This window comes from Blennius ocellaris (genome assembly GCF_963422515.1).
Source record: "Blennius ocellaris genome assembly, chromosome: 24".
In the NCBI taxonomy this organism is placed as follows: domain Eukaryota; kingdom Metazoa; phylum Chordata; class Actinopteri; order Blenniiformes; family Blenniidae; genus Blennius; species Blennius ocellaris.
Genome location: NC_137673.1, coordinates 5,241,775 through 5,253,900, shown reverse-complemented (window position 1 = coordinate 5,253,900; position 12,126 = coordinate 5,241,775). Strand labels below are relative to the sequence as shown.

Here is a 12,126-nt window from a genome sequence, read left to right as displayed (position 1 = left end):
TTATTCGAACCAAAAAAAATCACGTTTTCTGTGTCACGTCGTTGTGGAGACTTTTCAAACTTTACTTAAGACTTTGTTAATCCCCGTGAGATTAATAAAGTTCTTTCAATTCTATTCTAAACAATGTCGACTCGACAATAAAACGCCACATGAGGGTTTTAACCTTGATTATCAAAGTGTGTCCTCCAGGTCGGTGTTTCTTTCCTCTTATATTATAATTTAAAAATGAGTGACACTAATCTGTAATCTGGTGCTTTGAATGTTGGGATGTGAGTGCCGGTAGATTAAAAATATCATTCATTGATAATTTCTTGTAAACTTAATGTCATGTGGCGTCTTCTGCCTCCTGGAAGCGGCATGATGCTGCCCAGCCAAGCTCCTCCCACACGCTACCTCGATGCCAACGTCACGCCGTAACCATGGCAACACGCGGAGAAACTACTCTCATCCTTTACTCCGGCGCCGAGTCCAATGAAATGGAGCACAGAGATCAGAACATGAGAGCTGACCTAGATTGGGAGGAGCAGGTTGTTAAGAATGAAGAAAGAGAAATGCAGCAAAAAAGAAGAAAAAAAAACAGCTGCTCGTTAATTACACAGTTATTAGTCGTTTTATTTAATTCAGTAAAATATTTAGAAATGATTAATTCATGAGGCATGGAGGCATTGGATATGCATGTGTGCAATGTTGTGGTTAATGTGCATGGGGTCGTCTGTGACTTCACTGCGGTGAACGGCAAAGCATCTCAAACAAGTGTCATATAAAAGAAAAGAAGCACAGAAAAAGTCAAAATCTAGATGTATGCACTGCATATTTGCACATTTAATGGACGTCCAGGTGTCCACGCCGGTCCTCTCTGCCAGTGGGGGGACACTGTCGGGGTCCTGCGTGGAAGTCAGCTGCAGACGCGGGAGTGTCGGGGCCACCAGATGTTCACAGATGTGCACTCGTCCAGCCCTGGAGATCCTCCTGGGACCCGGCTTCTAGTTGCCCTTACCTTTTTTCTTCTTTCCTGGAAGACATCCAAATGTGAGTAAAATCACAGAATTCAACCCTTCGGCTGTTTCATTCACCTTCACGTTGATTCTTTTGGTCCAAATTGATCCATTTCCACATTTGACAGCAGTAGAAATGACCCTTGATACAATTACTTTATCCTCAAATAACTTTTTTCTTAATATGACTCAAAATATTTTGGAAATTTCTAAAAGAAATTCTTGTTAACTGAAGTTGTTTTCAGTCCAAATCAAACCAAATTGGTTGAAAATTGGTTGAAAGTTTGTCTTTTTTTGTAAAAAATTAATGAATCAATGTTGATTTACTTTTTTGGCTGTTGTGTGTCTCACCTGCTGTGGTATTTTTTTCCATTAAAAAATGTTATGCTATGGTGTTTTTTTCTCTTGAGAAGTAGAACCGTACCTCTGTGGGCGAAGGGAGAGTCTCTGTTTTAAACATGGCTTCAACGCTGCTGCATTTCTTTGTATGAAAAGATTGATTGATTGATAATAGCTCAAAACAATGACGTGCTTTGACTACTGAAAGAAGATTCATCCTGCTGAATGGCAGCAGCTGTTGGCGTGTAGAAATGACATCACTGATTGAAGGGTTAATATTTTAAAGTTTGACAGTCTCTAGCACTCTGTGTTTTAAATGATGACAGTTAAATTATGACAATAATATGGAGGTGGGTGAGTTATGTGTTTCATATAGAGAAAAGGTCGTTTTCCTCCCATTAAAATTATTTTACTTTCAGAGAATGAAAGTTTCTAAACTCTGACTTATTTGTGACTTTTTAGAAGTTAAGTTAATAGTGAATACAGTGTAAGTTTCAGTATCTTGCTGTGAGTCGAGAGACATATACACTGCTTCACCGCGCAGCTAAAAAAAGAACTATTTATATATTTAAGTTATTGTGTTGGGTTTTATTCTTTTATTTTATTGAAATATTTTTTTTTTTTTGGAGGGGGGGGTATGGCTGCACAGGGTTACTTCCGGTCGACTCCGGGGAAGGTAAAAAGAGGTGCACTCGGAAAGGTGAGCGTGTCAACGTGTTTATTTACCGTGATTATTATGTTGATTGTCCTGTTATTTTTATTTTTTATCGTGTTCATTTTTTATCCTGTTAATTTTTTGTTAACTTTTGTTTATTTGATTGTTTTTTTGACAGTGTGTTTCTTTCCGGCTGGAGCGACCAGTTAGCTCCGTTAGCCCAGCCGCTATTAGCTCCGTTAGCCCAGCCGCTATTAGCTCACAGTTAACTCGGTTAGGCTAGTCGCTATTAGCTCACAACTATCTTGGTTAGGCTAGTCGCTATTAGCTCAAAGTTAACTCGGTTAGGCTCGCCACAGTTACTCTCGTTTCCCTGTCAGGACGTCAGAAGACGCATTTCCAGCGGTAGGAGCAGTTTTATTAAACTCACCACCAGGTGGCGCTGATCACTTTAATGAGCTCCAAATAAACAAAACAAGCTGGTTTATATAAACCCATTAAAAGTTAAGTAAAAAAGTTCTGTCGAGTTAAACAAATTTAAGACTTTAACAATATTCACATTCACCTTCCCATAGTTACTGTACATGTCTGAAAAGAAGACAAGGGATGAGAAATATTGGAATAAGTGAGGTGCTCTTATTTTCAGGCTTTATAGAAATTGTGTTTTAAATGAGGATCATTTTAATGTGGTGATCAGTGCAGCTGAGATTATAATAACTGTCAATCTGTTGAAAAATACAGAGTCGTCGAGAGCAAAGTAAGAAGACTGAGAACAAGTTCTTGTAACTGCTGCTGGAGAACCAAACAACCAGACAGGTAAGCTGGAATGTACCATATTACATTCACATATTTAATTACACTTAATAGCCACTGTATACATTTATTCATAGTTAAATATGTCTAACTGTCGGTAGATCATTAATTATATCTAACGTTTTTAGAAAGCATGATAAAAGTTTTTTCAACAGTAGAAGTGTATTTCATGGCTTTTAATGTTAAAGAAAGCCTTTTAATTCCAGCCTAGAACCTATTGATTATGATTAAAGTAGTGGTCAGATTTATAAATTTTGCACGTTGCCTCATGTTTTGTGTCAGATGAAGAAAATGAAGAGCGAGAGCGTCGTCCACTATGAAGACGGGCAGGAGGCGACAGGTGAGGTGAGACTGACTCTTTCTCTATTGCCGATACGATGATATGTTGTAGAAACATCTGGAATAAATACATCCATCATGATGATCAAGGTTTCAAACTTCATGGCAAAATTAAACTAAACCAAATTAGATGTAAATATTAGCAGTTATTAGAGGAATTAGTGGGGAAAAAAATCCTTTTATATGTAAAAGGTACATGAGAAGAAATTCAAGATTCTTCGATCACGAATGGAAACGGTGGGAGACGAGCTGCTGGGACCAATGGAAGTCTTCCGCTTCACCCTCACCTTTGTTTTTGGTCTTGGTTTTCCCCGGACACGGCTTGGAGACAGAAATGGTCTGCTGGCACTCTGCGTTGTACAGAGCTTTCTTCAGCGTGCCGCTCCGGGTCCTGGAGCCGGAGCTTGGGTCGCACTCCCCCCAGTTGCCGAAGCGATACTTGCAGTCGGCTGAAAAGGAGGGATGAATGAGGGACAGGTGCAGGATAGCAGAACACGTTGGCTTCAGCTCTCGCTCAATCTTCATTTGCAGAGCGGGAACTCTAATGAGGACTTCAGGCGGTAAAAGCAGACACATCACAAATTTCTAATATGCAGTGGAGGTGAGCTGTCAGCATATTTCACACCTTACCTGTTAAATATCTTCCTCTTTTAAGAATCCAATTACATTTGGTTCACCTCAATGGTGCAAGGTCCTCTTCTATTCCACTTGCTGGATACTTTCAGTCAAAACTTTAGTCTCAACTGTGCTTTCAATTCACCGGTTTCTTTATTTTTGCATAAAAAGCCCAAACCTCTTTGCATCGGGACAAGGTCAGAGCCTTGTCGTGGCGAAAAAATCAATTTAGAGTCTGAAGTCAAAGAAAGGAAAGCAAGTCAATGGAAGGTCTTCTGGAGACGTAAACGTGTGATTTACCTCCAAAGTCTTTTTTCCAGTTGCACGGCACTTTACATTTCATCTTCTTGGTCTGCTGGTCGCATGACCCCTCCCTGAAGCCGGCGCCACAGTCCCCGTTGCTAGGGACACAGTTGCCATAGCGCCAGTCGGCGCATTCTGACCCAGACGGCGAGGGTTTGTTTTTCTCTGAGGACAGGGGAAAAAATGATTTGCCAAGTGGATATTTCAGACGTAAACAAATCCACACGGTCCTGACGGAGGTCTGAAGTGAACTGTTAGTCTGAATCAAACATATTAAAGTCATTATGCGGCAGCTGAGAGCAGGGCAATTAAAACTGCGGCTCATTTCGCTTTGGTTATTTGAAACTCGGGTGTAAGAAAATGTGGCGCGTTCCTCCACCTCTGCTGTCAGTGAAGTGATACGAACAGATAAAGGAGAGTGAAAACAATACTGAACTCTTCATCTGCTCATGTTGGAACCAGAAATACACCGATGCCTCCAATCCCACTGCTGAAACTCATATTTTCACTGTAAATCTTCTCCTAAACATCTGGAGCCGTTTGAATCTGTTCAGCTGTTGGAGCCGTTTTACCTCTTTTGGCCATTTGATCTATTTCGGCCGTATCAGTCGCTTTAGTACTGCAGTAATGTTCAAGAACTTTCTGGTCTCGGCCTCTGAGAGTCTTGGTTTTATCATCAGACGCTCTGGTCTTGACTGCTTCCAATAGTTTTGGCCGTTTTATCAATTTAATGCGCAAAAAAAAAATCCCCTTCATACATTTGTGTGAAAATGTCGTGAAGGACACCTACAAATCAAGTTTTTCCATTTTCATTATGTAAGACTTGAAATATGTTCAATTCTTTTGAAAGATTACATTGATATTTAATAGAAAAACATCCAGTTATGTTCACAAATAAAGAAGAATCTTCAAATATTGTGCAAGGACGTGGTGACAGTGATGAATTTCTCAGTAACCTCTATAGTTCTGGGGGTTAAATTTGACCTGTGGTGGCGTCTTGAGAGCCACGTTCTGTCATTTGAGGGACCTGAATTGTAAAAGCGTGTTAAAATCAAAGCTTTCCGTGGAGAATCTCACCTTTCTTGTTCTTCCCTGCAGCCTCAGCGCTGACGCTAAAGCTGAGCAGAGCAGCGAGCAGCAGCAGCAGCTTCATCCTGTTAAAAAATAAAAAATAAATTTAAAAAAAACAGTCAGCGTGGGAAAAGTCCACATACACCACAGCCAGTGAGCCATTAAGTGTTGACCCGCAGGCAGAGGTTATTTCATGTGGAATCATTATCTGCTGCTCTCGGAGCCTCATAACGACCCGGCAGGAGACACAGAACCGCCACTTACAGGGTTTACAAACCCAAAGACCAGAAATCACGGCGGCTACGAGGAATGTGAGGCGTGTAGGAAGACGGGGCGACAGGAAGCCGCAGAAAGATTCGGTTTAAACCGCGTGCTGGGAATACAACCCACTTTAAATACGGACTTCACCTCGTGCAGCAGGGCGCAAGTTTCCCCCAGAATCCACGTGAGGCTGCAGGGCGAACCGCTGCCCCCAAGTTCAGCAGCAGCTACGTTACTTCTCATCGCCGAAAGAGTTCAGTAATTGTTTATTGTAAATACAGCAAATGGATTTGTTGCGATAAAAGTTTGGAGGCGTTGAGAAGTGGCTCCGGGCGAATTCGTCTGGCAGGGAGTTTGTAGAAACGTCTCTCGTGTTGATGAAGGTTGATAAAGCTCACGTTGTTTCAAACCTCGTGTTCAATTGTGAAAGAAGCAGTGGAAAAGTAAAGCAAATCACTGAAATAGATTAAAGACCGGGAGGAATTTTTCTTTCTCTTCCAACGACGGCGTTGTGCAGCCGAGGCAAAGCCAGCGGAGCGTGGCGGCGCCAAAGTTTCACACGCCAACCAGGCGGCAATTATGCAACTGCTGCACTAATAACCTGTCCAGGGACTGCGAGGGAAGAGCGCCCCGGGAGGGAAGCCTGCCAGCCTCTCCAGGATCGACTCCAGCAGCCAGACACTCTCCTGTTTAACGCCGTAAACATTAAATAGAGGAGGAGGAGGCTGATTAGAAGGTAGATGAGAAGCTTTAACCACAATATTAAAAAAAAAGAAAATGGCTTATTAAATGACCAATGGAGCGAATTAACAGTCCATCGGCTCCTGAAACAATTAAGACTCCCGGTGAGGGTCGGAGGTGTCGAGTGTGGTGAAGGTCAAAGGTTAATAAGTGGTGAGGAAGCTCCTCCAGCATGTTGATCTCTACAGTAGTACCATAATATCTAATATGAAGTCAAAGTGGAGCTTTTTTCATGATATATCTGACACGTAAACACAAAATATGTAAAGAAAGATCATCTGAGGCGCATTTTAAACATTTGTCTTGTGACACGAGGAGGCAGGAAGCGGAGGGAGAGCGTCCCGGCGGTGGACTCGTCCTCTCTGCTCTGATTGTCTCAGTCATTGCCCAGAGGTCCATCTGCCAGGAGACGCAGCAGAAAGGAGGAGAGAAACAGTAAAATCAGTCCCCAAACCATTCTCTGACTTTCCACTGAGCACGAGAGCAGGCAGGGGGAAGATGTGGCGCTGATGGGGAGTTACTTCCACCACACCGAATCCTCCTCGTTCTGCTGTTTCGGCGGCGGGAAGTGAGAACGCACAAATGTAGGGTTTAAAGTCGACGGTGGCGGCGAGTAAATCCTGCGTCGACCTCATCAGACTGAGTGTTGATGTGAAGGTGGAGGATCACTGTGTGATCGGCAGCCCCCCCCCCTTTAAGTTTTGCCTGAGCAGACGGGTTCTTATCAGAGTCACTGAGGCTCATTGAACCGGAACACAGACGCACACTGAAGACCACGGCAATTTTTCTGCCACGTGCTTCTTCTTTTCTTTTCTCGCGCTCTCTCGCGGTCGCTCTCTTGCTCTCTCTCTCTCTCTCTCTCTCTCTCGCTGCTCGCAGCCGGTCAAGTATAAACCGGGAGCGAATTATTGGACCCGAGCAGAAGCTGTTTTGCAGCTGCTGAATATGGATTTGATGTGTATGTGTGAGATGCAATTAGGGCTTGTGAGAGGCGGGCGAGTGGAAAGCGGTCCGCGTGGCTTCACTGTGACCTGGAACCAGAGTGACTGACAGCCTGAACACCTTCGCTTCACTCTGCTTCTAATGACACGCCAAATACCCCCGGCCACCGGGGCGGCGACACACCGGACCGTGTCCACCAGGACTGCTCTGGTTGAAAATGCTCCTGTTTATCAGCAGCACCAGATAAAAGCTGTCATTTCTCCCATTCAATCGTGTAAAATGATGTTAAATAGCGTTTTACCTGCTGCTATTTTTTGTCAACATCGAAAAGGGAAATCTAACTAGTTGTAGATGAGCTGGATTAACTGGGCAGCAGAAGCTGCCCCCCCGGGGGTAAATGACCAAACTGTAATTTAGTTTGGGAGCTGGAGACTCAATGTGAAGCGACACGACGGGAGCCTGAAGCCGAGGGGACGGAGCGTTTGCCTCCCGTCCTCAGAGTTTAGAGCTGATTTGTGTTCCTAAAGCAGCATTTGACTAAAGCAGGTCAGGTAATATTCTGCCAAACGCTCATTATGCTGCATTTCTCCACACAACGGGGAAACATTCATGTCTTAGATATGATGAGACGTAATTTTAACGGCACTAAAGTGTTAAATAGACCTCGTTATTCACAACTTCACTGACAGTTTGGTGTTTTTTTTTTTAATTAAGTCTGCAAACGTGTCCTTCAATTAGCCGAAGCCCAACAATGACTCAGCGTCCTGCGTGTCTTTTAGATTTATCAGAGTGTTGACGACTCATTAAATCTGTAATGGAGGCAAATAACTAAGAGCCTGTCCACACCAGGAAACCAGATGTTTCTGGCCTGTCGTCCACATCAGGCCTGTTTTAGAAAACATGCCTGATGTGTTCTATGTGCTCTGTCTTCTTCTATGTTTACGGTGTGTTTGGTGAGTCACAGCGCCCCTAAAGGCCTGTGATGTGTCCTCCATGTCCTGAAGCTTCGTGTTGAGCCCAGTCCATGGTGACGAGGGACGGAGGTTTTTTTTGGAGACGGCTGAGGAGAAAATAGATTGTTTTTCTCGTCGTGTGGATGAAACATAAACAACCACTGTCCAGAGTCTTTGCAGTTACTGTGAGAAATTAGTGCCGAGTCAAGGATAAACGTGCAGGTTTGGCGCCGTATTGAAGTTAAATAAAGTAGAAGAGAGGACGTTCGGCCCTTCAGGAGTTCTTCCACCATCAATGCTCTCGTCTACATTGTTCTCCGGCTCTAAAGACGTCCAGGACGCGAAGCGCCGGAGCAGAAATCCTCAAGCCAAGTGTCTTTTGTTGTTAGAGTATTCTCTAAAAGTTCCCACCAGGAAGGTGAGTGACGACAGTGGTGTGACGTTTGCCCCACTGGCCGTGACTAATTCCTGCAGAACCCTTTGACTTGAAGTCCCCCCCCCCCCCCCCCCCCATCTGACACAACAAAACACTGAGGCCAAACGCTGAGACGCCCCCCCCAAGGCCCCCCCTCTCCCTCCCCACTCCCGCCAACACTTTCTCAAATCTGCCTAGCTCCAGCGTCTTTTATGGTTTTCTTTAACGTGTGCAAATTTATTTGACAACCTCGGCGCAGGCAAAGCTTCGGGGCCCCTCGGTGTGTTTGGAACTGTCGTCATGGCGACCCAGTCGAGGAACACTGAACAGAGCAGCCACTGGCTGAGGGGGATGAAGATGCTCTATAATCTGTTGTTAGAGGAGGAAGATTATCAGTTATGGACTTTTTTCTTAGTGCTGCATGTCTCCTCTCCTCTCCTCTCCTCTCCTCTCCTCCTCAGCAGAATCTCCAAACTAATAATCTTTAATCGTCACATCTGCTAGCACTCTGTTGTCCTCTGCTCTTGTCTTTGATACACACATTTCCCATCACCTCAGTGGGGGGTGGAGGAGTGGAGGGGGGGGGGGGGGGGGGGGGGGATTTAACTCCAACCATAACCCAGACTTTCCGGTGCTTTAATCTAAGCTCAGTGTTTACAGGAAAACAAGTCTTCAACATTAATTAATGCAGAGAGGAAGAGAAAGGAGGAGCAGAGAGGAAGAGAAAGGAGGAGCAGAGAGGGAGAGAAAGGAGGAGCAGAGAGGAAGAGAAAGGAGGAGCAGAGAGGAAGAGAAAGGAGGAGCAGAGAGGGAGAGAAAGGAGGAGCAGAGAGGGAGAGAAAGGAGGAGCAGAGAGGAAGAGAAAGGAGGAGCAGAGAGGAAGAGAAAGGAGGAGCAGAGAGGAAGAGAAAGGAGGAGCAGAGAGGAAGAGAAAGGAGGAGCAGAGAGGGAGAGAAAGGAGGAGCAGAGAGGGAGAGAAAGGAGGAGCGGAGAGGAAGAGAAAGGAGGAGCGGAGAGGAAGAGAAAGGAGGAGCAGAGAGGGAGAGAAAGGAGGAGCAGAGAGGGAGAGAAAGGAGGAGCAGAGAGGAAGAGAAAGGAGGAGCAGAGAGGAAGAGAAAGGAGGAGCAGAGAGGAAGAGAAAGGAGGAGCAGAGAGGAAGAGAAAGGAGGAGCAGAGAGGGAGAGAAAGGAGGAGCGGAGAGGGAGAGAAAGGAGGAGCGGAGAGGAAGAGAAAGGAGGAGCGGAGAGGAAGAGAAAGGAGGAGCGGAGAGGGAGAGAAAGGAGGAGCGGAGAGGGAGAGAAAGGAGGAGCGGAGAGGGAGAGAAAGGAGGAGCGGAGAGGGAGAGAAAGGAGGAGCGGAGAGGAAGAGAAAGAGAAAGGAGGAGCGGAGAGGAAGAGAAAGAGAAAGGAGGAGCGGAGAGGAAGAGAAAGAGAAGGGAGGAGCAGAGAGGAAGAGAAAGGAGGAGCAGAGAGGGAGAGAAAGGAGGAGCAGAGAGGGAGAGAAAGGAGGAGCAGAGAGGAAGAGAAAGGAGGAGCGGAGAGGGAGAGAAAGGAGGAGCGGAGAGGGAGAGAAAGGAGGAGCGGAGAGGAAGAGAAAGGAGGAGCGGAGAGGGAGAGAAAGGAGGAGCAGAGAGGGAGAGAAAGGAGGAGCAGAGAGGGAGAGAAAGGAGGAGCAGAGAGGGAGAGAAAGGAGGAGCAGAGAGGAAGAGAAAGGAGGAGCGGAGAGGGAGAGAAAGGAGGAGCGGAGAGGGAGAGAAAGGAGGAGCGGAGAGGAAGAGAAAGGAGGAGCGGAGAGGGAGAGAAAGGAGGAGCGGAGAGGAAGAGAAAGGAGGAGCAGAGAGGGAGAGAAAGGAGGAGCAGAGAGGGAGAGAAAGGAGGAGCAGAGAGGAAGAGAAAGGAGGAGCAGAGAGGGAGAGAAAGGAGGAGCAGAGAGGGAGAGAAAGGAGGAGCAGAGAGGGAGAGAAAGGAGGAGCAGAGAGGGAGAGAAAGGAGGAGCAGAGAGGATCTGAGAGCTGCTGTTTGTCAGACAATCACATTATCTGACTCAGGATTTATGGTTCTGGATCTTCTTCACCTCCTCTTCATCCTCCACACCCTTCATCTTCATCATCCTCCTGTTCCTCTACTTAAAGTTCATTTTCACTTCCACTATGTTGTTACAGTTAAATAGTTATTTTTAAAGCTAAACGGTTATAAGTAGTTGTATTGTAGGAGTTACAGTTGTAATAAAGTATCGCCTCATAGTTGCCACTAGAAATATTGTACATGTAGTGACGTTACAGGTATTAGTGGATTTACAGTTATAGTTACTCTTTGTATTCATGTTTTTATTTACAGTGAAGTGCAGGCAAAGTGTATTTAATCACCATTATAACAGTTTGGATGAATGTATTTTAACCTATATTGAGCTAATCAGTCATATTTCTGAGCTTTTCAGCGCTGAGCAGCAGCAGCGTGACATTATAGGAACACGTCCAGGTTCTTTTCCAGATAGAAGTAAAGATTTTAGTCAGTTTAATGACTTTAAATACATTTGATTAAGTATAAATGCACTGTTTTATAAATGTACACTTTTCCATTGAAGCTCAATGAACTTGTCTGTTTTGACTAAAGTCCAACGAAAACTTTATAAAACTTAACTCGTATTTTTACTGGTTGAAAGAACCGAATCGTTTTACAAAAAGTTTTCCTTCGCGTTGAGAACAACAGAGACGACACTTACTTGTTCAGCCGTCAGTCGTGGAAAAGTTGAGTCTGTGTGTCTTCTTCTGTTTGTGTGTGTGTGTGCGTGTGTGTGTGTGTGTGTGTGTCCCCACCTCAACCCCCCCTCCCACCCCGGGCACTCATGCACCTCCCCCACATCCCCCCTGCCTTTGTTCCCCAAACCAGTTCATTCTGGTTGCATTAGCCCCATTCACCCCAGCGCCGCCCCCCCCCCCCCCCCCCCCCCCCCCCCCAAACACACGGTTTTTTCCACATTATAGGACATGATGATGTTCCCCTCTGTCACTGTCATAACCATTATGGCCACTAGAGGGTGGAATTCTTCAGACCTCCGAGTCCCAGCAGGTGGCAGTGTGGAGACAAAAACATGAATAGGAAGTGTAACTTGTTGAAGTTTCAGCGTGCCGCCGTCCCGCCACACCAAGACGAGAGGAAGATTTTGGAAATGGTGATATTTGTTTATTAGATCAGACCTTTCTGGTGCCGGACCTCCGTGGTCCCCTCAGGACGGACGGAGGTCGTGGTTCTTCTTCCCGTCGCCGTGTGGAAGAGAACACTTCACGTTTCCAACTTTACTTTTCACTTTCTTTCTTTGTGCGGCTGCACGTCAGCGGCTGATAAAAGCCCATCGGGGAGAATCCCTTTCCAGCTTTTGTTGTTTCTTTGATCGCCTCGTCTTATCAGACAAGACTGAATCAATTCGTGTCTGCTTTCATCTTGCTCTGATAATTTGAAGCTGATGTACATCGGGGGAGACCAAAGGAAGAGAAAATCACAGTTTTGATGGATCAGAGAAGCTTCAGTGAAATTTACAGATTCAGATGAAAATAAGAACGTTGCTGATAAACTGTTGACTCTGAGCGACCGAATGGAAACGCAAAGCAGAAGAGGAGGTGAGATTCTTCATGGGGGGGGGGCTTCACAACAAGTTTCCTCGCCACACAGGAGATAATACAGTCTG

General features: G+C 45.3%; 1 protein-coding gene across 1 annotated transcript; it reads right to left on the bottom strand.

Annotated features, from left to right (window-relative positions):
- Positions 1 to 591: 591 nt before the first annotated feature.
- On the bottom strand, positions 592 to 11,240 carry LOC308147723 (midkine-B-like). The gene is made up of 5 exons (XM_080520038.1): positions 11,164 to 11,240; positions 5,137 to 5,213; positions 4,057 to 4,224; positions 3,429 to 3,590; positions 592 to 1,012 (listed from the first exon to the last, which is right to left on the bottom strand). Exons 2-5 carry the CDS (start codon positions 5,210 to 5,212, stop codon positions 984 to 986), a joined length of 435 nt encoding a protein of 144 aa, XP_080376164.1. The 5' UTR covers position 5,213; positions 11,164 to 11,240; the 3' UTR covers positions 592 to 983.
- Between the last annotated feature and the right edge of the window lie 886 nt (positions 11,241 to 12,126).

Excerpts from the sequence above, each read along its gene's own strand:
- LOC308147723 (XM_080520038.1), bottom strand. The coding sequence starts at position 5,212 with ATGAAGCTGCTGCTGCTGCTCGCTGCTCTGCTCAGCTTTAGCGTCAGC. Across the intron at positions 4,225-5,136 it reads TGCAGGGAAGAACAAGAAAG|AGAAAAACAAACCCTCGCCG; the intron begins GTGAGATTCTCC and ends CCCTGTCCTCAG. Across the intron at positions 3,591-4,056 it reads CTGGAAAAAAGACTTTGGAG|CCGACTGCAAGTATCGCTTC; the intron begins GTAAATCACACG and ends CCTCCTTTTCAG.